At 43.8% G+C, this 24,352-nt stretch overlaps 1 protein-coding gene across 2 annotated transcripts in view; it reads right to left on the reverse strand.

Annotated features, from left to right (window-relative positions):
• SLC25A17 (solute carrier family 25 member 17) overlaps positions 1 to 24,352 on the reverse strand; it is a 132,956-nt gene that overhangs the window by 32,971 nt on the left and 75,633 nt on the right. For both annotated transcript variants that reach the window (XM_073644164.1, XM_073644165.1), the window contains 2 exons: positions 10,885 to 11,036; positions 625 to 741 (listed from right to left, as the gene is read on the reverse strand). In XM_073644164.1, the coding sequence (XP_073500265.1) occupies positions 625 to 741; positions 10,885 to 11,036 (269 nt within the window). The remainder of the gene's footprint in view (positions 1 to 624; positions 742 to 10,884; positions 11,037 to 24,352) is intronic.

Genomic DNA, 24,352 nt, shown 5'->3' on the forward strand with positions numbered 1-24,352 from the left:
GGTCAGGTTTCTGTGCAGCCAGTCAAGTTCTTCCACTCCAAACCCACCCATTCATATCATTATGAACCTTGCCTTGTGCACTGTGGCAGAGTCATTCTGGAACAGAAAAGGGCACTTCCTAAACTGTTCCCACAAAGCTTGGTGATGTAAGACTGCATGCAGCTGTTTGGCCATGGAATCCCATGCCATGAAGCCCCCGATGCAGTTTTTGTGGCAATGTTGATATCCGAAGAGGTGTGGACTCTGCAGTTATGGAGGCAGCAGAGAGTTGGTGACTTTTATGCACTTTTTATTTGAGCACTCAGCATTCCACTCTGCACCTTTACTTGGTCTGCCACTTTGATACAGCGGTGACCTCTTATTACAGGGTTGCGCTGGTGTTAGTGAGCTCTTTAGAACAAGTCATTCCAACATGGTGAGGGGCCTGATGTTATACACCTGTGGGACTGAATGTAAAATATTAATTAATTTAGAAGTGAGCCCAAATACTTGTATGCAGAGTGTATCATCCAGCATGATCTGATATGATCAATTTTGTGAATTTTATACTGTCTAATTTAAGTTTATTCTGTCTAATTATAACACAGAATTAGTAAATCTTGCTCATAATTCCTAGACACTTACCTGCAATGCCAGTGTATGAGGTGGGTTTTATATCATCATTTCTAAATTTGGCCCCTTGAAGTTTCAGTCTTGTATTTACCACCCAAAGAGGAGTTGTGAGCAGGACATTCACTATCCCTAATAAAAAATGAAATTTTATATGAAACACTTCCTGAATTATACAATTTTTTTTCTTCTACTCATTGAATCAAATATATACAGTATATTGTAAAAAAGTAAGTATAATTACAGTATATTCTAAAATGGTTACTTAGCAGTTATCAAGGACTATTATATTTTTCTCTTATGGGGCTAAGAACTTACAGGCAGGTAGTTGCTAACTACCTGCCTGTTCTGACCAGCCCTGATCTCTGCCGGCTCAGAGCGGTCACATCACGTCACATCGACAGAGCAGCTGCTTTTCTTCCGCATTGCCCTGTTGACGGGATGTGTCTGCTGAGGTCATGCTGACTGACAATCCGCTCCCTGCTGCCTAACTGCGGGGAGGTGGCTGTCAATCAGCAGGACATCACGCCCAGTGAACAGAGAAGCCTGGAAGAGGAAGAGCTGATCTGTTGACGTGAGGTCAAATGAAGATTCAGAATCACCGATAGGAGTGATCCGTGACAACTCTGAGCCGGTGCCGGGCAGAACAGGCAGGTAGTTTAGCAACTACCTGCTTGTCAGTCTTTAGCCCCATAAGATAAAAATAAAATAGTCCCGGATAACCCCCTTTAATCTATTACCAACACAAATACTCAGCAAACTCACTAGCAGTGCTAGATTCTTCCCTATTTTAACCCATTTCATGCACTATACCGTACATGTATGGAGCAAGAAAGGAGAGTGCACAGGAACAGTGCCTAAACTATCCACAGCAGGAACAGGCTGTTACATACAGCCAAGCTCCCACTGAAACAGCCAGTACTGACCGCACACGTAAGGAGTTTGACAAAGGGAAAGCGTTCCCTTAGTCAACTCATCTGCACTAATGCAGTGCGATCACAGGGTGGCAGTCTGAGGGTGGCTGTAATTCAAGGAAATTCTCTTCCCGCCCACTGGTGAATATCAAAACCCAGACACAAAATAGAACAGCATATGAAAAAGAATAGAATATTATATATTCAATTTCTATTTGAAAAAGAAAATACGGTAATTGTGAAAAGAAAAAAAAAGAAATCCCAATTTTTTTTTTAAATAAAATAAAATTGTCAATAGTCACACATAAGTCCTATTATGGGCATGTTCTCATGGCTATTTCATTTAACCCCTCAAGGGGCAAAGTGTCCAACATGAAAATTCAAAATTATTCTCTATTAATCAACCTCCTAAAAAGGTATGGATAAGATTCGGGGATTTGTTCTATTATTTTCAATTTTAAACTTACCGTAAATCTTTATTTTGTGTAGAACAAAAATGTTTAGACAAACCATGATTTAAAATTACATTTTTTATGTTGTGTTTTGTATATTTATTTTTTTCCTTTTTCAATAATTTTTATTACACTTTTTTATATGGGAAGGAAGGAGTAAAAGGAAAGAAGGAGTAAAAGGAGTAAAAGGAATATGGAGGAGGGGAGGGAAAGATAAACAAATTTTAATAGGTTAGGAAAAAAGGGAGGGGTAATGGAAATTAAGGGTAAAAATGGAAGAAATAGTCCCTAAAAAGGGATAACAAGGGTACATTGTGTTTCTAATTTCTGGTAACAGATACATATTGCTTAATGTTTAATCACAATTGACAGCTTATCATAGAGAGAAGTATAAAGACAAACACAGGTAAGGTTAGTATAACATGCTAGATATTCTTTATCCGTTGCTTATAGGCACTCGTCGGGGGCCTTTATGGAATAGCATGCCGCTGCAAGATGCTGTGGTAGCCATGCTGGTTCAGCATGCCTTCAATTTTGAATAAATCCCCAACAGTGTCACCAGCAAAGCACCCCCACACCATCACACCTCCTCCTCCATGGTTCACGGCGGGAACCAGGCATGTAGAGTCCATCCGTTCACCTTTTCTGCGTCGCACAAAGACACGGTGGTTGGAAGCAAAGATCTCAAATTTGGACTCATCAGACCAAAGCACAGATTTCCACTGGTCTAATGTCCATTCCTTGTGTTCTTTAGCCCAAACAAGTCTCTTCTGCTTGTTGCCTGTCCTTAGCAGTGGTTTCCTAGCAGCTATTTTACCATGAAGGCCTGCTGCACAAAGTCTACTCTTAACAGTTGTTGAAGAGATGTGTCTGCTGCTAGAACTCTGTGTGGCATTGACCTGGTCTCTAATCTGAGCTGCTGTTAACCTGCGATTTCTGAGGCTGGTGACTCGGATAAACTTATCCTCAGAAGCAGAGGTGACTCTTGGTCTTCCTTTCCTGGGGCGGTCCTCATATGAGCCAGTTTCTTTGTAGCGCTTGATGGTTTTTGCAACTGCACTTGGGGACACTTTCAAAGTTTGCCCAATTTTTCAGACTGACTGACCTTCATTTCTTAAAGTAATGATGGCCACTCGTTTTTCTTTACTTAGCTGCTTTTTTTCTTGCCATAATACAAATTCTAACAGTCTATTCAGTAGGACTATCAGCTGTGTATCCACCTGACTTCTGCACAACACAACTGATGGTCCCAACCCCATTTATAAGGCAAGAAATCCCACTTATTAAACCTGACAGGGCACACCTGTGAAGTGAAAACCATTTCCGGTGACTACCTCTTGAAGCTCATCAAGAGAGTGCCAAGAGTGTGCAAAGCAGTCATCAAAGCAAAAGGTGGCTACTTTGAAGAACCTAGAATATAAGACATATTTTCAGTTGTTTCACACTTTTTTGTTAAGTATATAATTCCACACGTGTTAATTCATAGTTTTGATGCCTTCAGTGTGAATGTACAATTTTCATAGTCATGAAAATACAGAAAAATCTTTAAATAAGAAGGTGTGTCCAAACTTTTGGTCTGTACTGTGTATATATATATATATATATATATATATATATATATATATATATATATATATATATATATATATTATATAAAAACGTCAAACCGTCCCAAATCATTGGCTCATTCGGCAAAAAAAATTAAGTCACAGCTCTCAGAATGCAAAATCAAATTCTTTTTTGTAAAATACTGTTTTTAGTGTGCAACAATAGCAAATCCTAAAAAAAAATAATAATAATAAATCTGGTATCGCTGTAATCGTACCGAATGAACAAATCGGTCTTATCACTTTTACCACACGGTGTACGGCGCAAAAAATAAAAAAAAACTGAATTACTGGTTTTTGTTCATTCTAGGTCTGAAAAATCTGAATAAAAAGCGATCAAAAATTACTTTGTGCCCCAAAATGGTACCCAAAAAAAAAAAAAATCGCACCAACCTGAAGAATAAATTCGCCTCATCACTTATACCGCACGGTGCAAAAATAAAAATAAGAACTATTCTGGTACTGCTGTCTATTTCTTCATTCTGCCTCCAAAAAAATCGGAATAAGGCTCGGCTCACGTTTATCCTGCACTCTCCGCTGAGTGCCTACGTTGGGGTTTCCCTGTAAATTCACCGGAACCGCAATTCTGACAAAAAAAAACAGATGGAGCCACTCACTTATGAGGCAGATGCAATCCCTTTGGACTGATCTCTATTCCGGCGGCGTCCCATCATTTTAGGCTTTTTTTTAATGCACAAGTGTGGACGACCACAGATCTGTGCAGGTCTAAAAAGATGGAGACCACCGGAGCAGACATCAAACAGACTCCAAAGTGTCTCCATCTGCCTCTTTGTGGTGGGCGGTTCCGTTGGAAGTTTAGTCTATCGCATTTTTGTGGGATTTACACGGAAACTCAGATGTAAGTGCTCAGTGTGGACTGGTGATCCAGTCTTATTCTGGAAGCAATCGAAAATTATGTACCCCAAAATGTTACCAATAAAACCCCTAATTTATCCCACACAAAGCCAGCCCCCTCTCAGGTCCATCATCTGTCACTGGGACTATAGGGGGTCCCACGTTACAGGTAGAAAAAAGACTCTGGAAAAGCGACAGCTTCCACGCCCCCAAATAAAATCCAGTGAATTCTGCGCTCCCAAATCCAAATGCCCCCTCCTTCTAAGCCCCACTGTGCCTAAACCGCAATAAACGGCCAGATATTTGGCATTATTGTAGTGGGGGGAGCAATTAACAATTTACAGGGTGTGTGTCACCAGGAGAAATGTATGGGGACGCTACAATATTTGGGGGCAGTACACTTTATGTGGGCACAATATATGGGCACTAAACCAGCATATTTGGAATTCTCCAGAATAAAGCCTGGTGTGGATATTACATAATGGTCACAGCAGCAGTAGATGAATTCATTGAGATGTCTAATTTCTACAATGGGGTCACTTTTGGGGTTTTTCTGCTGTTCTCCGCAAATGTCGCCCACAAACTATTCTATGCTCCAAAAGCCAAATAGTGCTCCTTCCTTCTCAACCCTGATGTGTGGCCTAACAGTAATTTCTGATGACATATGGGGCATCATCGTGTTCAGGAGAAATAGCATAACAAATTATGGGGTCCTTTTTCTCCTATTTCCATTGTAAAAATTACAAATTTGGTGCTACAACTACATTTTCGTGAAAAAAAATGTAAATTTTCAATATGACGATCTAATGTTATCAAATTCTGTGTAGTACCTGTGGGTTCAAAATGCTCACTATACCCCTGGATAAAGTCCTTGATGGGTGTAGTTTCCAAAATGGGGTAACTTGTCAGGGTTTTCCACTGTTTAGGCACATCAGGGGCTCTCCAAACGCAACATGACTCTCGCAGACCATTCCATCAAAGTCTGCGTTCCAAACGTCACTCCTTCCTTTCCAAGCCCTGCTGTGCGCCCATACAATAGGTTTCCCCTACATATGGGGTATGTCCGTACTCAGGAGCAATTGCACAACAAATTTTGGGGTCCATTTTATCCCGTTACCCTTGTGAAAATAAAAAAAATTGGGGCTAAAAGTACATTTTTGTGGAAAAAAAATTTGATTTCTTAATTTCACGGCTCTACATTATAAACTTCTGTGAAGCACCTGGCGGTTCCAGCATGTCTCTTCAAGATGGAATCAATTTTAGGGGCTCTGGGAGCAATAGCCAATTTCCTCACTTTGCTAATCAGAGTTGCAGCATGTCCCTCTTGCAGACTCTCTCTTATTGCCAGCTGCAGCGTGTGCACGAAAAAAAGCGCATGTGATGAATAGAAGAGAGGTGTGAAGCAGCTTCAACAAGATCATCTAATTGCAAAGAATCATTTTGCTGTTCTTCTGTAGTAATATCTGTTTGTTCCTCCGTTATGGGAACAGGACTGTGGCCTTCCATCTCCAACATACTGAATCTGAAATGTTCTTCTAGCTGCTGTTCACCTTCATCAGTTGAATTGTACTTATCATGTTTGAAGCATTATCAGTTATAATAGCAAGAACCTGTTCTTGTTTGTTCTTAATCCTGCTTTCCTGTTCACTCCAGCAGTTCTGAGATGAGTGCAGACATCACATAAGGTTTTTTTACTTGTTCTATCCTTTGAAAACTTTTAAAGAGGGGAAAACCCCTGTAACATCACCCTTCACTGTAAACAAGGGTGCAGAAAAAAAATCCTGCTATAGTACATATTACAGTGGCATGTAAAACTTTGGGCACCCATGGTCAAAATTACTGTTATTGTGAACAGTTAAGCAAGTTGAAGGTGAAATGATCTCTAAAAGGCCTTAAATGTTAAAGATGTCACATTTCCTTTGTATTTCAGGAAAAAATATATATACAGTTAATTTTTTACATTTTAAAAATTATAAAATTAAAAGGCCGATGCAAAAGTTTGGGCACCCTTGGAGATTTGTGAGCTCAGATAACTTTTGACCAAAGTTTCAGACCTTAAAGTAGCCTGTTAGGGTTATGGCTTGTTCACAATCATTGTTAGGAAACCCCAGGTGATGCAAATTTACCAGCTTTATTAAAAACACAGCCTCCTCTAACCTTGCACCAAAAAACAGCAGCCATGGGTTCTTCTAAGCAGCTGCCTAGTACTTTGAAAATTAAAACGGTGGAGGTCCACAAAGCAGGAGAAGCCCATAACAAGATAGCAAAGCGTTTTCAAGTTGCCCTTTCCTCAGTTCGAAATGTAATTAAGAAATGGCAATTAACAGGAACAGTGGAGAAAAGTGGCTGGAAGATCAAGCAAAATTTCAGTGAGAGCTGCTTGTAGGATTGCTAGAGAGGCAAATCAGAACCCTCACTTGACTGCAAAAGACTTTCGGAAAGATTTGGCAGACTCTGGAGTTGTGGTACATTCTTCTACTGTTCAGAGACACCTGCATAAATATGGTGTTCATGAAAAAAAATCATCAGAAAACCTCTCCTGCGTTCTCACCATAAAATTTAACATCAGAAGTATGCAAAAGAACATCTAAACAAAGCCTGATGCATTTTGGAAGCAGGTCCTGTGGACGAATGAGATTAAAATAGAACTCTTTGGCCACAATGATCAAAGGTATGTGTTGAGAAAAAAGGGCACAGAATTTCAGGAAAAGAACATCTTGCCAAACCATTAAGCATGGGGGTGGATCAATCATGCTTTGGGGTTGTGTTACAGCCAATGGAACGGGGAACATTTCACGGGTAGAGGGAAGAACGGATTCAATGAAAGTGCAACATATTCTGGATGCAAACATAATTTCTTGATGCAAACATAACACCATCTGTAAAAAAAAGCTGAAGTTGAAAAGAGGATGGCTTTTAAAAATAGATAAAGATCCTAAACACTCATCAAAATCCATAATAGATTACCTCAAAAGGCGCAAGCTGAAGGTTTTACAATGGCCCTCACAGTCCCCTGATCTGAACATCATTGGAAATCTGTGGCTAGACATCAAAATAGCAGTGCATGCAAGACGACACAGGAATCGCACAGAACTGCAAGAATTTTCCAAGGAAGAATGGATGAAAATCTCTCAAACTCAAATTGAAAGACTCTTGGATGGCTAGAAAAAGCGTTTACAAGCTGTGATACTTGCAAAAGGAAGTGCTACTAGGTAAAAACCATGCAGGGTGCCCAAACTTTTGCATTCACCCATTTTTCTTTTTGTAATTTTTAAAGTGTAAAAGATGAAAAAAATATACCGTATATTCCGGCGTATAAGACGACTTTTGAAGACTGAAAAATCTTCTGTCTAGTCTGGGGTCGTCTTATACGCCGGTAATGCTTTTGAACTTTCAGAAATTGACATGCGGGGATACTCTGGGGGTGTTAATAAGCTGCCGTGGCCGTATCCCTGCCATGTCGGAGTTAATATAAGGTGGAGGGAGTTAAAATACGGCGGCGGTAGGTCCAGACAGCGCTGCGCTGTGTCCGGAGCAGGGAAGTTCGCATCGCTTCTGTGACAATATATGAAAAGCCGGCAATTCAGCAGCGGCATAAGCCGGCACCCGACAATTTAGAATAGAAAGAATAGAGCTTCACACATAGATTAGATAGATAGAAACATGCCGGTCACATATATATGAAGTACAGTGATAGTGTTGCTTACTGTACTTGTCATTTAGTGTAAAGGATTTATTAAAACAAATAATAGTGTTTTCATGCACCGTCTCTTTAAAAAAGCCGGCCGGCAATTCAGCATCTGTACCCGACAATTTATAACAGAAAGATAGAGCATCACACATAGATTAGATAGATAGAAACATGTCAGTCACATATATATGAAGTACAGTGACAGTGCTGGTTACTGTACTTGTCATCTAGTGTTAAAAAAACGGATTTATTTAAAAAAAAATTGGCGTGGGGTTCCCCTTAATTTTAGTCTCTAGCGGAGGTTAAGCAGACGGCTGGGGCAGATGTTTGAAGCCTGGGAAGGGGGTAATACCCACGGAGCTTCCCAGGCTACTAATATCAGCCCCCAGCTGAATACATAGCCTTTACTAGCTATTAAAATGGGGGACCCCCCCAAAAAAATGACGTGGGGTCCCCCCTAATTTAATAGCTAGCAAAGGCTAGGCAGACAGCTGGGGGCTGATATTAATAGCCCAGGAAGGGAGCCATGAATATTGGCCCCCTCCCAGGCTAGAAACACCAGCCGTCAGCCGCCCCAGAAATGGCGCATTCATAGGATGCGCCAATTCTGGCACTTAGCCTCGCTCTTCCACACTGCCCTGGTGCGGTGGCAGTGGGGTAATAGGGCTGGGGTTGATGTCAGCTTATAATGCCAGCTGACATCAAGCCCAGGTTAGTAATGGAGAGGCGTCTATAAGACACCCCCATTACTAACCCCATAGTAAAAGTTAAAAAAAACACAAACACCCAGAATAAAGTCCTTTAATTGAAATAAACACACAATTCTTTATTGTTCTAAATTAAACCATACTTACCGTCACTCCCATTCCAGCTGAAGCCAACGATCTCCTGCAATAAAAGTAAAATAATAAAGCAACCTCATCCTTACCTTTCCATGGTTCCCAGGACAGCTTCAGCTCTGCTACATCGAGATGACAGGCTGGACCGCAGCAGAACGCTGCCATCCAGCCTGTCATCCCGCAGACACTGAGAAGCGCAGGCATGCTTGCGCTCTGCAGTGTCTGGCTGTGACGGCATCCAGATGAGCCAACAATGAACTCAGCTCACCTCCTGGACGTCCGTCACTGACAGCGTGGGAAACTTCTACTGCGCATGCGGGGAGCAGGAGAATTTTCCCACGCTGTCAGTGACGTGCATGAGGTGAGCCGAGTTCATTGGACATGATCTCGGCTCATCTGGATGCCGTCACAGTCAGACACTGAGGAGCACAAGCATGCCTGCGCTTCTCAGTGTCTGCCGCATGGCAAGCTGAACGGCAGCGTTCTGCTGCGGTGCAGCCTGTCATGTGAATGTAGCAGAGCTGGACCGGTCCTGGGAACCATGGAGAGGTAAGGATGAGGTTGCTTTATTATTTTACTTTTATTGCAGGAGATCGTTGGCTTCAGCTGGAATGGGCGTGATGGTAAGTATGGTTTAATTTAGAACATTAAAAAATTGTGTCTTTATTTCAATTAAAGGACTTTATTCTGGGTGTTTGTGTTTTTTTTAATTACTTTACTAGAAATTCATGGTGGTCATGTCTAATATTGGCGTGACCCCATGAATTTCGGGCTTAGGGCCAGCTGATAATGCCAAGCTGGCCTTAACCCCTTTATTACCCAGTGAGCCACCGCACCAGGGCCCTGGATGAGTTGGGTACAGCGCCAGAAGATGGCGCTTCTATGAACGCGCCATTTTCCGGGGTGGCTGCGGACTGCAATTTGCAGCGGGGGGGGGGGGGGGGGGGGGCAGAAAGCTTGGGCCTCCCTGCGCTGCGGATTCCAGCCCCCAGCTGCCTAGTTGTACCTGGCTGGACACAAAAATAGGGCGAAGCCCCACGTCTTTTTTTTTTTAATTATTTCATGAAATAATTAAAAAAAAAAGGGCTTCCCTATATTGTTGTGTCCGGCCAGGTACAAATAGGCAGCTGGTGGTTGGGGGCAGCCCGTTCCTGCCTGCTGTACCTGGCTGGACACAAAAATATGGCGAAGCCCACGTCAACATTTTTGGGAAAAATTAATTACAAAATTAATAATAATTTAGGGACTGCATCTTTATTAACCCCTCAATTGTCATTTAGTGTTAAAATAAAGGATTTTTTAAAAAGAAAATTGGCGTGGGATCCACCATCATTATAGTCTCTAGCGGAGGTTAAGCAGACGGCTGGGGCAGATGTTTGAAGTCTGGGAAGGGGGTAATACCCACGGAGCTTCCCAGGCTACTAATATCAGCCCCCAGCTGAATACCTAGCCTTTACTAGCTATTAGAATGGGGGACCCCCCCAAAAAATGACGTGGGGTCCCCCCTATTTTAATATGTTTATGAGTGACAGTTTTCCTGCTATATACCTGCATGTCATAAGAATTTAAATTAAAAAAGGACCATGTTAAATTCAAATCTGTTTTTTTTTTATTTTTACCGGTGTTTGGTATGCGTTGGAAAAGGGGTAGTCTTATACGGTGAATATATCCTAAACTCTATATTTTAACAGGAAAGTAGGGGGGTCGTCTTATACACCAGGTCGTCTTATACGCCGGAATATACGGTATATATTTTTTGCCTAAAATACAAAGGAAATGTGCCATCTTTAACTTTAGGCCTTTTAGAGATCATTTCATCTTCAACTTGCTTAACGGTTCACAATAACAGTGATTTTGACCAGGGGTGCCCAAACTTATGTGCCACTGTAGGTATTTTACATTCAGTTCTGTTATTACCTGCAATGAAGCCAATAGTCAGATCCTTGCTTGTGGTTGGAGCAGTCCCTCTTATCCATAAAGACTTGAGACTTTTAAAAGTGTAAAAATAGACGAAGTTGGAACGGCAGAGACTGGAGATTACAGGAAACCAACCGCGGTATGGAGCAAGTCTACAAATGGAAGTAAATGTGAAACACAAAAATTTAATGAAAACTAATCATTCAAATATGTTGTTTTCTTTTAGCATTGTTCTCCATGGTAATGAGCTTTGTATCAATTATTGTGACAAGTATAATCAAAGTATAGCCCATTAAATTCATATGCATTCATAACCTAAGGGAAAAGGACAAGAAAAAAAAACTGAACTCAAACAATAAATTAAATGGAAACTCTAGAAGAAAATATAGGATATTAAGGAATAGAGATGAGCGAATGTTTTGATGTTCAGGTTCGGCGAATAAACCCGAATATCAAAAAAATGTCTGTGTTCGGGCACCCGATCACGAGCCCCAACAGGGCCCCGAACATCCCTGGGTTTTCCACGCTGTCATCTGCGTGACAGTGCGGGAATCAGGGGCTGTGATCGGCGGTAAGATCGCTAGCTCTGGTCACAGCGCTGCGGGATCACGCTGACAGGTGAGGATGAGGTTGGTTTATTATTTTATCTTTATTGCAGGAGACATGGGCATCGGGGACTAGCTGTAAGGTGAGTATATGGTGTTTTTTATTTTTTTACAGGGGACGAGAACATCGGGGTCAAAGTGTAGGTAAGTAAGTGACGCGCCCCTGGGCCTGTGTCGCGCTGCGTTGCGCACGCGGGAGCTTACCCGGAGCCGGATCTCTTGAGGGTTGTAGTCTCGTGGCGGTGACCCGGTCCGTGCCCAGGGAGTCAAACTGAGCGGCGATGTAACAGCGGTAGATGTAGGACGACTACGCCACCCGTTGAATGCAGCTATGGAGCTGCCGCTGCAGGACAGTCCGCTGAGGCCGGTGGATGGATGGTGCAGCGTAGATGGTATAACCCCCAACGGGAGGGGTATGGCCTCAGGGCAGCAGATGTGGATGATGGGGGTAGCAGGAACCACTCAGAGACAGTGCGGTGTAATTCAGGGTCTTTACTGGTAACAACGATAGACCCTCCCGGAGTACTTGCTAGTGAACGGGGCCTGGTCAGTCCTTGAGCAGATGGGATCTCCCCTGGCCAGGCGGAGTTGTAGGCCTCCCAAACTGACTGTACTCTTCTGGCTACCTTGCTAGAAGCGGATATAAGTAGCCCACGTCCCTGAGTGTACCGTGTGGTGCTCACCCGTATGGCCGGTGACTCGGGGCCTTCTAATGGCTTCCGCTCCACGATGGCGGTGCTGGTCCCACACGTGTGACCGTGCCTTCGGGTTTCTGGGCCTGAGGACCTGAAATCCCCTGCCGGTCGGCTTCTGCTGCTGGGTAAGAGTTAGTCCCCACAGCCTCGGACGCCGGGTCCGGTAAGAAAGCTTCTCAGTCAGGGCGAGCTCTGCAGCTGCCAGCCCCTGACTCGTAGTAGTATTGCTTCTGCTGTTTCTTGTCTCTACTCTCCTTGACTCCAGGCTCAGGCCCCTGGACAGGGCCTGCCTGTGGAGCAGAGCCCATAGAGCAGCTCTGCTCCCTGTCTTCTCCTCTCAGAACTCCCTACCCTGCCTCAGCCCCAGGTTTATATAGGGGAAGTCCTTCCCCTCCCAAGACTGGGCAGGAGGTGTGGCATGCACAGGATCCCTGACCAAAGGACCTCCCACCTGCTCTCAGACGTAATATCTCTATCACTGTGGCAACCAGACCCCTGGGGTGTCACATAAGTATAATGGGTCTATTATTTTTATTGAAATAATTATTTATTGTAAACTTTTTTTTACTTTCACTTTCAGTGCGCATGCACCGCTGATGAGAGATTACTTCTCCCATCAGCGGCACTTGCGTGGCGTGTGTACAGTGACATCAGGCGCAGGATGATGGGGCTACTAGTCCCATCAGCCGGCGCCTGTCACCCGCGGTAAGCTTTTTACCACGGGTTACTGTCACAGCTGTGGGATCATGATGACACCTGACAGCATGATCCCGCAGCGCTGTGACCGGCGGTAGCAATCTTACCGCCGATCACAGCCCCTGATTCCCGCGCTGTCATGCAGATAACAGCACGGGAAACCAGGAATGTTCATGTTCAGGGCCGACATTTGCGCAAAAAGCTCTGTAACCCGAACACGAATCTGAATGTGCCATATTCGTGCCGAATTTGATATTGGCGATAGTTTCCCGAACATACTTGCTCATCTCTATTAAGGAGTGTCACAATGCTCTAGTTATAGGGTAAACAGACAGCAGGTTTAGGCTCTGTTCACATTTTCATTACAAGCCGTGCAGGAGTAATCAGCTGCAGATTCTGTTATTTTAACTTGAATAGTAAAGCATTGAGAGCTATTTTTTTGCTAAATAGCAGACATCACAGAAATCTTACAAACCATGGGGTCAAATGATCGTTTCCCTGCATAAAGTAGGCTATTCTATTCCTAGAACTGAATGGAATAACCAAATTTCTAATGTAGATGTGAACATATCTCTAAATTTAATGAATGTACTTTTCAAGACACAAATCGACATAATGAAAAAATTTAGTTCTGTCAACAGGTAATTGCCATATAATCTGAGAGAGGCATAATGTAGAGACTGACTCCAGCGATATGTCACTTACTAGGTGGCGTGCTGTCATTTTGATAAAATCCCTGTTTTCTCGGCTGCAGACCTATCAGCTTTCTAAATGCTGAGCTCTGTATAACACCGCCCACATCACTGATTGGCAGATTTCTATGTACACTGTGCATAGGCAGAAAGCTGCTAATCAGTGGTGGGGCAGGGTTATACAGAGCAGGAGGGCTACATGGCACAAAATTCATTTTTTTCTACTAAAACATTTATTTAGCCCAAGATTTTCCACAAGTGGTAATGTGAGAAAATTGACCCCACAACTTCTTACGCAATTTCTCTAGAGTACCCTCCTAAGCTTCAACAAGAAAATATCAACGGTTTTCATCAGACTTTCATCTGTACTGTCAATCGTGTGTCCGTTTTTTACATCCATTTATGGTCCGTGTGATGTCCATGCGTGATCAATTTTCTTACATTTACATTAAAAAATGTATATGATCAAATACAGTTTCAAGGTTAATAATAGAAAAGTATCCCTAAAAATCAGATGCCACATGGAGGTTCTCTGTGGGATTTGATTTTTTTTTCTTTTTTTAAGTGCCTATAGACCTGAATTTGTGAGTGTCATCTGATGCTCTGAAGAAAATAGTGTGTGCGGTGATTATTTTCACACGGACACTCAGTCATCTGAAAAGCCTTATTGGGTTACACTGGTCAGTGTGATGTCTGATTGTTACTCGGACAGCAAATGTCCATATTATACTCTCGCCTGGATGAGTACTAAAACTGAGACTTTAATACTCTCCAATACATTGGTATTGCAGGGTATTAGTTCAGAGATCAGAAAAATAAAAGTTCAAATCCCATAGTGAGAAACAAACTTTTACTCAGATCTGTCATCTGTCAATGCAAAAATACAGTTTTTTTTTTTGTTTTTTTTTAAAGTTAATAGTAGCTCAATGGCACTGGAAAAGGGACATCTCCCAAAAACTAATCCACACTTCCAACGCAAAATGGATGCCCGTTTAGAGCCCTGCCATGTGCCCAAATCAGTTATTGTCAACATGTATGGCAATGCTGCAAAGGGAAAACCCACTCACATGGGTTCTCCAGGACTTAATGATTGAAGACCTATCCATTGGATCAGCTCGAGGTTGCTCCAGTAGCCGGAAATAAATTAATGTAGGCACAGAACACAGCAGCCCCATAGATTGCTTAGAGGACGCAGACGAATACTGAGCTTTAGTGTGAGATAAAAAGCAATTCCGCTTTCTAGATAAGGGGTAAGTTTCTCCTTGTGGAGAGTGACAAGCCAGGCCTGGCATGCCAGTATGAGGAGTTCCAGTTAGTTGTTTTTATGATGTCCACAGTACAGAATAAAACACAAGCTTGTTTTCCGCCTGTGCAAGGAGCTGAACATTGGAATAAAATGAGAGCTCCAAAAACAAGCTATAAAGCCTATACTTTAGTGTACTGCAGAATTTTACATAAATATTTTTGTAACCATTTAGGTGTGGGCCTTCCGGCTTAAAGATTATGGCTTTTAGAGGAAATGGTATAAGACATTGTGACTGATACTGTAATTTTAATGTTTTCATATATTTTTTTTAATTTTTGCTAACTTAACCAGCAATCAGATTTATGAAGTCTAAAGGCCCCGTCACACTTAGCGACGCTACAGCGATCCCGACAACGATATGACCTGTCAGGGATCGTTGCTGCGTCGCTATGTGATCGCTGGTGAGCTGTCAAACAGGCAGGCTCACCAACGATCAGGGGAGCAGCGACATCGTGGAAAGAATCTTTCCACGATGTCCTGCTCCTGGTTACCAGCCTGCTGAAGCAGGAGCGGGCTGGTAACCATGATAAACATCGGGTTACTAGGGGCACACGCGCACCTAGTAACCCGCTGTTTATCATGGTTACCAGCCTGATCGCTGGTCTCGCTGGTCACACACAGCGATGTGTGCTGACCAGCAGGAGGGCAAAGACCAAAAAATGGTCCAGGACATTCCGCAACGATCAGCGACCTCACAGCAGGGGCCTGATCGCTGCAAAGTGTCACACATAGCGACATCGCTGGTGAGGTCACTGTTGCGTCACCAAAACCGTGATTCAGCAGCGATCTCGCTAGCGATCTCGCTATGTGAGACGGGGGCTTAATATACTATCCTTGCTTAATATTCTTATCTGGGCTACAAATAAGATAAGCGATTCATAGAATCATAGAATCATAGAATGGTAGAGTTGGAAGGGACCTCCTGGGTCATCTGGTCCAACCCCCTGCTTAAAGCAGGATTCACTAGATCATCTCAGACAGATGTCTGTCCAGCCTCTGTTTGAAGACGTCCATTGAAGGGGAACTCACCACCTCTCGTGGCAGCCTGTTCCACTCATTAATCACCCTAACTGTCAAAAAGTTTTTTCTAATATCTAATCTGTGTCTCCTCCCATTGGATGCTATTATCTGCACTAGTTTACATTGAAGGGATTTTCTGCTGAATGGTTAAAGTTACCAATGGAAAGCCACCATGGTGAAAAATTAAAAGAAAACCTACTAACATGGGAATCTGCTTCACTCATGCACTGCTGCTTCAACGCTCACCCTGGACCGGAAGTGATGACATCGATATCACTAGTAAACTGAACGCTGGGGCCACTGATTGGGTGCAGAATCAGGTGACTCATGGTTGGGAAATCATCACTTCCAGTCCAGCAGAGAATGTCAAAAAGGCAGCACAGGAGTGGAGAGCACATTCTGGAGAGAAGTAAGCTTTCTTTTTTCTACTTTTTGCCTCTACCATTTCTCACTGAAGATTTGTGCTTGCTTCCAAGCAAATAAATCCTTGGAGAGTCACAATTTTTTTTTTCTAGTTCATCAAGTTAAGGAGACATGTAATCAATTTGGAAGTCTTCTAGTTTGCATCCGTGTCTCATGGATCCCCGTAGACTAGATTGAATAAGTGATCCACAAATAGGATTAGAATAGAACATGCTCCAAGTCTCACAGATTTCACTCTCAAATCCGTGATTTGAACGGATGTGCAAAAACATCCATTCTACTTTATGGATCCTAGTACAGTCCAAAAAAAAAATTGGACAACTCTCAGACGTGTCACACTGATGTGTGAATGCAGCCTAAACCAGCTAGTTAAAATAAAATTTACCATAAGTCCACTTTATGGCAGCATCATTTTTCAAACAACCTTTTATTTTGTTATGATGTTTGAAAAACTGCTGCTAAATTTTACTCATTTTTTTAAGGAAATTTACAAATCTTACTGTTATTCTGCCTATTAAGTATAGAAGAGACTTTGGGGAGCCTATATATTGAAAAACCTCAAAGACCAAAACCAACTTAAAAACTGTACCCCCTCAAGTTATTCAACACTGCTGTCAAGTATATTGTTCACCATTCAGTTGATTAAAAAAAATGAATGCAAAGTGGAATGAAAAAAAAAACAAAAAAAGAGGTTGTATTTAGCCTTCATTGGTGACACAGGAAACCATGAGTGAAGTCTGCTGCCACCAGGAGGCTGACAATATGAAAAACATCTAAAAATAAGAAAAAGTCTGCTCCTCCCCAGCAGGCTATACCTGGCTTATTAGCAACAAGCTATTCAGGTGGTGCAAAAGCAGTAGAAGCAAAAGAAAGACAACCCAAACAAGGGAGGGTGCTGTGTCCCACCATGAAAGTTACGAGAAAGATTTTATAGTGAGTAGAAAAATACTCTTTTCTCGACCACCTCATTCAGAGAACAGAAGAAACCATGGGACGTCCCAAAGCAGTGCCTGGGATGGGAAAACTAATAATATTGCAGACGGAAGAATAACAAAGATAAAAGCTCTGCAAAATTGTGGTCTGAAGACTAAATATGCCTTACAGTAGAAGAAGAGATACCAGAAAACATACGGCACACAAGACTCCTACCGTTCGTGTGGAGTGAGCAGTCCCCAAGCTGGCGGCACCCTGTCTTAGTCCGAACTTATGGAATGTCAGTATGAATTCAGAGGGCAATGGTAGCACTAGAAGCAGGCAGACCTCTGTAAGGCTATGTGCCCACGTTGCGTAAATGAAGCAGAAAATTTCTGCTTCATTTCCGCATGTCCTCTCCCGGAAAAACGCATGCGGAATTCCGCACGCGTTTATCGCGCGTTTTCGACATGCGGAATTGCCTTGCGTTTTTTCATGCATTGAATAAGGCAATTCCGCATGCGGAAACGCAAAATTAATGAACATGCTGCGGATTTTTGAACGCAGCATAAACGCTGCGGAAAAATCCGCAGCATCGGCATAGAACTTGCGGATTCTCATTGGGGACCATGGGGTGCGGATTAACAAGCGTTTTACAAGCGTTTACGCTGCGGAAAATCCGCATCAAAAACGCTTGTAATCCGCAACGTGGGCACGCAGCCTTAGGGCCTACCAGAATAACAAATAAGGCTTCTGAACGTCAGAACCGTCCTGAAAGAGATCGGTAGAGTTGCACAGCTATTGTCACATCAGCTTATGTAAGAATTTCTCAGGGAGCTGAGAGGCGAAAAGCATAAGGAAGGAGAACAATCTCCTCATTTAGATAGAAGACAGAGAACACATCAAGGAGAAAGGAGGGTGCCAGACGCGAGTCCACCCTGTCCAGAAGAGGGAGAGGCTTGGAGCCTTGCCTGATGGAAGAGATCGCTTGAAAGGACATTCAAAACCAGATTCAGGAAACACAACAAAAGCTGATCATGTAGATGACCTGCTTTAAGTCTCAAATGCGACGGACATGGCTGGCACTCCCCAGAGGAGGTAAGAAGATGGAAACTCTGCTAGCATTCTCTGACCCAACCATCTAGGACTCTAGGGAGAAATAACTATGATAAGGTGGAGATTGGCTTGGAGACCTAGACAGCTTGTGGGCTGAACCAAAGAACTGAGCTAAGCTGACTCAAGGGGAGGTTTTATCAGGCCCTCGCTATGTATAATGTGGCACCCTACACAGGGAGGATGAGTTTGCAAGAGGAGAGAATCTGGTGAATTCCCAAAAAAAGAAGCCCACTAACTAGTGGAAGAAAGGCGATTCTGGCAGCTAAATAGGAAAGGGTTCTTTACAGTTAGAATGTGGAATGAGCTACCACAAAAGGTATTAATGGCAGACACTAAAAGAGCTTTTAAAAAAGGGCTGGATGATTTCCTCAGTACATATAGCATTGTGGGTTATAATTAATTTAGTGTAAAAATGTATAATTGGTGGAGAAAAGTTGAACTTAATGGACCTAGGTCTTTTTTCAAAGGGGGAGAAGCCAACACGATCCTGATTGGCCAGTTGGAGAGGAGGCATGGCCTGCTGGGAACCAGCCAGGCCACTACTGAAGCCAGCGACTTCAGCCCCGCCGGAGAACAATGAGCGTAACTATCGCGGTCGCAGGGATCACCACAGCGACCGGCAGGTGAGGGTCCCGCTGACACCAGCAAATACTTTTGCTGGATGTGCGTCCTTACACAGAGGTTACTGTGTGAATGGCCAGCTGTGACCTGCGGTAACCTTAATGACGTCATCGCTCGACACAGCAGTCGGGTTCACATGCTACTCTCAGTGTGTTCTGGGGGCCGTGGCAAGAAGTAACGTTACTGATGTCACCACTCATCAAAGCCTCCGGATGTGGGACGTCCATACTATTGATTTACAGCGGACACCTGTGGATTACTTTTATTTTTGTAATAAATGGGTAAAAGAGGGTAATTGTCGAGGAGTGCTTTTTACAATGAAAGGACTTTTCTGTGTGTGTTTCTTTCTTTTCACTATGGGGTTAGTAATGGGGGTATGTGACTGACACCTCTCCATTACTAACCCCTGGGTTTGATGTCAGAGGACATTACACAGCTGACATCAACCCCAAAACCATTACACCGATTACCACTGCACCAGGGCAAACAGGAAGAGCTGAGGCTAAAACACCAGAATTGGCGCATCTCATGGATGCGCCATTTCTGGGGCGGCTGAGGGTTGGTCTCATTAGACTGGGAAGGGGTCAATATCCATGGTCCTTCCCAGCCTATTAATAATATCAGCCCCCAGCTGTCTGCTTAGCCTTTGCTGGTTATTAAAAAACAGACCCCCACGCCTTTTTTTTCATTTATTCCTAAAAAGTTGCTGGATAAGCTCCACAGAGTTTATTACATATCGGACAGCTATCTTTCTCTCTCTGTCTCTATCTATTCTCTATCTTTGCACATCTATCACCTAAACATCTGTCATTTGTATTCTTCATTCTACTCCAGTACTTGTCACACTGATGGTGCACACAGATGGCACACGGGGCCTGAAAGTGTCACATGGTCTGTGAGTACATACACACCCTTTTCTGAAAGGCCATAGAGGCTGCAACACCATTAAGCAAGAGGCACCAGTAACCAAACAACTCCATGAAGACCAAGGAGATCTCCAGACAAGTCAGGGACAAAGTTGTTGAGAAGTACAAGGCTGGGTTATAAAAAAATATCCCAATCTCAGATGATCCCCAGGAGCACCATCAAGTCCATTATCATCAAATGGAAAGAACATGGTACCACAACAAACCTGCAAAAGAGGGTCACCCACCAAAACGCTCAGCCCGGGCAAGGAAGACATTAAAGAGGCAGCAAAGAGACCAAAGGTAAACCTGAAGGAACTGCAGAGTTCCCAAGCAGAGACTGGAGTATCTGTCCATATGACCACAATAAGCCGTACACTCCATAAAGGTCGCCTTTATAGAACAGTGGCCAGAAAAAAAGCCTTCACTTACACACAAAAATTGTAATGCGCGTTTTGAGTTTACCAAAAGACACGCGAGAGACTCCCCAAATGTATGGGGGAAAGTGCTGTGGTCAGATGAGACCAAAATTGAACTTTTTGCCCATCAAGGTAAACACTTTATCTGGAGCCAAACTAACACAGCTGATCACTCCAAGACCATCATCCCCACAGTGAAACATAGTGGTGGCAGCATCGTGCTGAGGGGATGTTTTTCAGCAGCAAAGACAGGGAAAATAGTCCGAGTCGTGGGGAAGATTGATGGTGTGAAATACAGGGATATTCTTGAGCAAAATCTGATTCAGTCTATCAGTGATTTGAGACTGGGCCAATAGTTCACCTTCAAACAAGACAATGACCCAAAGTATACTGCTAAAGCAACACTCGAGTGGTTGAAGGGGAAACGTGTAAATATTTTGGAGTAGCCTTGTCAAAGCCCAGGCCTTAATCCAATTGAGAATCAGTGGTCAGACTTGAAGACCTCATAAACATGTATAAATACATCAGGGGGCAGTACAGAGATCTCTCCCATGACCTGTTTATACCAAGGATGGTGACAAAGACGAGGGGGCACACTATGCGTCTGGAGGAAAGGAGGTTCCTGCACCAGCATAGAAGGGGATTCTTTACGGTCAGAGCCGTGAGACTCTGGAACTCTCTGGGAGAGGAAGTGGTGATGTCCAACTCACTTAATGAGTTCAAGAGAGGCCTGGACGCCTTTCTTGAGAACAATAAAATTACATCTTATGCTTAGTTAATTAATCCAGGGATTTAATCTGACTGCCAGATTGGTGTCGGGAAGTGAATTTTTCCTCAATGATGTAAATTGGCCTATACCGCATGGTTTTTTGTTGCCTTCCCCTGGATCAACGCTGCGGAATAGCTGCAGTGCACAAGAAATAGGCTGAACTGGATGGAAGCTTGTCTTTTTTCGGCCTTATAAACTATGTAAGATTGCTGTTCACCAGAGGAAACAATTAACATGAAGGAGCTGGAGCAGTTTTGCCTTGAGGAATTGGGAAAAATCCCAGTGGCAAGATGTGGAAAGCTCAGAGACTTATCCAAAGCGACTTGCAGCTGTAATTGCAGCAAAAGGGAGGCTCTACAACGTATTGACTTTAGGGGGGTGAATAGATATGTACACAAAAGTTGTTTACATGAACTGATGCAAACCCTAAAAAAAAAAACAGTGAAAGTCCAGCTTGTGAGGTAGCAAAACATGAAAAATGGCAAGGGAGGTGAATACTTTCGCAAGTCACAATATATACACTGCTCAAAAAAATAAAGGGAACACTAAAATACCACATTCTAGATATCACTGATATGCAATAAGGCAAAGGTCAATTCCTGTGGGTAACTTATTTGCGGACTGCTTCAAGGTCCTATAGTCTTACCATCCCTAAGACAGAGGATATAGACTGACCACTTCAGACTGTTCTCTCTGTCAGTAGAAGGGTGAAACAAAGTGGCCCAAGCCGCTGTGTTACACAAACTTAGAACAGAAAGGAGAAAGAGGTTAATAATCTTCTAGAAAAAACATAAAAAAAAACAGGTCCAAAACCAAGAGCTGTATCTGCCTCCTCCATGACGCTAAGCTAAACTGAATAGCTTAATGTCAGTAGGCCATGTGTAGCCTTTAGTTTCCTGTGTCCCTCAATGAGGCGACTGAGAAAACAAATTTTTCTACTATAATATTGATTCTGCACCAAATTTTTTATTTTTACAAGAAATTACAGAGAAAAATAGACTCCACAATTTGTTACTTCATTTCTCCTGAGCGCAGGGATACTTCATATCTGGTCAAAAACTGTTGTGGGAGTACACAGCCGAGCTTGGAGGGAAGAAGCACTATTTCATTTTTGTAGAATTTGCAGAAAACCTAAGGTGCCAAAATAACAGAAATCCTCTACAAGTGACCCCATTTTGGAAACTAAACCCGTGAAGGTATTAATTTAGTGGTGTGGTATTTTAAACCAACAGCTGCTTTTCAGAACATTATTACAACCAGAGGTGGAAATGAAAAACTATTGTTACGCTCGCGCCCGGACTGACTGGCGTGAGCGTGATTAGTGATCCCACTGTACCATGAACCGAGGAGTGCCTGGAGGGGCGTAACTAAGTATCAACCCGATCCGACCAAGGTCGCACGGCGGCTAGTCGACTCTGTGGACCAAGGAGGAACCGATCAGAGGGACCAGGTGCGACTCCAGGTCAGACCCCGGTCATAGTTGTTGACCCACACCGGGGAATGCAGGGACAGGCAGTTTAGACTGGCATACAGGCAGGTGGGTATTGGCAAGTACGGCTGGTATGCAGACAGGTGGGCACTGGCAAGCACAGCTGGTATGCAGACAGGTGGGCACTGGCAAGCACGGCTGGTATGCAGACAGGTGGGCACTGGCAAGCACGGCTGGTATGCAGACTAGGAGATACTGGCAAGCACGGCTGGAGGGAAGACCGGGAGGTACTAGCAGGTTGGTGCGCAGGCTGGATAGGGTCCAGTACAGACTGGGAGACAGGTACAGAGCCGCAGATGCGGTAGACAAGCAGAGTAAAGTGAAACCGCCGGAGCAGAGGACAAGGCAGAGCAGAGAGGAACTGCTGGTGCGGTGAGCAAGCGGAGCGGAGCGAAAACCGCAGGTGCGGTGGGTAAGGCAGAGCAGAGAGAAACCGCTGGTGCAGTGAGCAAGTCAGAGCAGAGAGAAGCCACCGGTGCGGTGGGCAAGGCAGAGCAGAGAGAAGCCGCCGGAGCGGTGGGCAAGGCAGAGCAGAGAGAAGCCGCCGGAGCGGTGGGCAAGTCAGAGCAGAGAGAAGCCGCCGGAGGGGTGGGCAAGGTAGAGCAGAGAGAAGCCGCCGGAGCGGTGGGCAAGTCAGAGCAGAGAGAAACCGCCGGAGCGGTGGGCAAGACAGAGCAGAGAGAAACCGCCGGAGCGGTGGGCAAGGCAGAGAGGACAGGGCTCTGCTCACATGGAACAGACTGGAAAATACAGGAAGATATGGAGGAAGGGAAAAGAGACAAGCAGAACCAGATACACACAAGGTACTTCCTATGAAGTAGCGAGTGGACACAAAACTCACAAACAGAAGTACAGAGACAACGAGTTGGAGTTAGGTGCAGGTTCAGATACTGCAGGAAAAGGAAAGGTACGGACATAGAGACAAACAGGTAACAGGCTAGGATACAGTTCAGACAGGAACTGCTACTGCAATGAGATACAAGAACGAGCCTGGGTATACAGCCCCCAGAGTGGCGGAAACGGACAAGAAGTCACAGATAACAGGTCTGGGTATGCAGCCCCCAGAGATGGCGGAAACAGACAAGAAGCAGAACTGGACCTGGCCACTTCAGAGTCAAGGAGCACACTGAATGTTAGTGTTGCTCAGGCACCTCCTACTGGGTGGAGGGGGTTTAAATATCCAGTGACTCACAGCAATAGGCTGGAGACGCATTAGGGGTGCGCCCACAGCAGCTATAATAATCAGGAAGTAACCGGGCCGCCGCCCTAAGCAGTCAGTCAAGAGACATGCACACAGCATGAACTGGAGCAAGATTTGCAGGCTGGACTGACAGGTAAGATTGCGGTCTTGCATAGTGGGAGGTGGTGCACTATGCAAGCACGCCGCCAGGGATGTTACAACTATGTTTTTTCAAGCAAATTATTGTTGTTTTCTAATCAAATTTGTTGTCTTAAAAAGGGGTAATAGGAAAACATGGACTGCACAATTTGTTATGCGATTTCTCCTAAAGCACAGTGATATCCCATAAGTCGTCAGAAACTACTGTTTGGCCACACATGGCAGGGCTTAGAAGAAGGAGCGCTATTTGGCTTCTATAGTGCTAATTACAAAACGGACAACAACACACTTTAGCTGTATAAAGGTTTAATTCTGTTTATTTACAGGATGACTTTTCACAAAGGCATCTCACTGGTTAAAGTGCAGTATCCAGCTCTAGCGCTGATCATTGTAGTTACAAGCAGATGACGGCAGTATAACACGGCATCCATCATGCCAAAGACATGGCCGTCACATGTAGG

The sequence above is a fragment of the Phyllobates terribilis genome, unplaced genomic scaffold (assembly GCF_046119375.1).
Source record: "Phyllobates terribilis strain yellow unplaced genomic scaffold, ASM4611937v1 Scaffold_8__6_contigs__length_399053987, whole genome shotgun sequence".
In the NCBI taxonomy this organism is placed as follows: Eukaryota; Metazoa; Chordata; class Amphibia; order Anura; family Dendrobatidae; genus Phyllobates; species Phyllobates terribilis.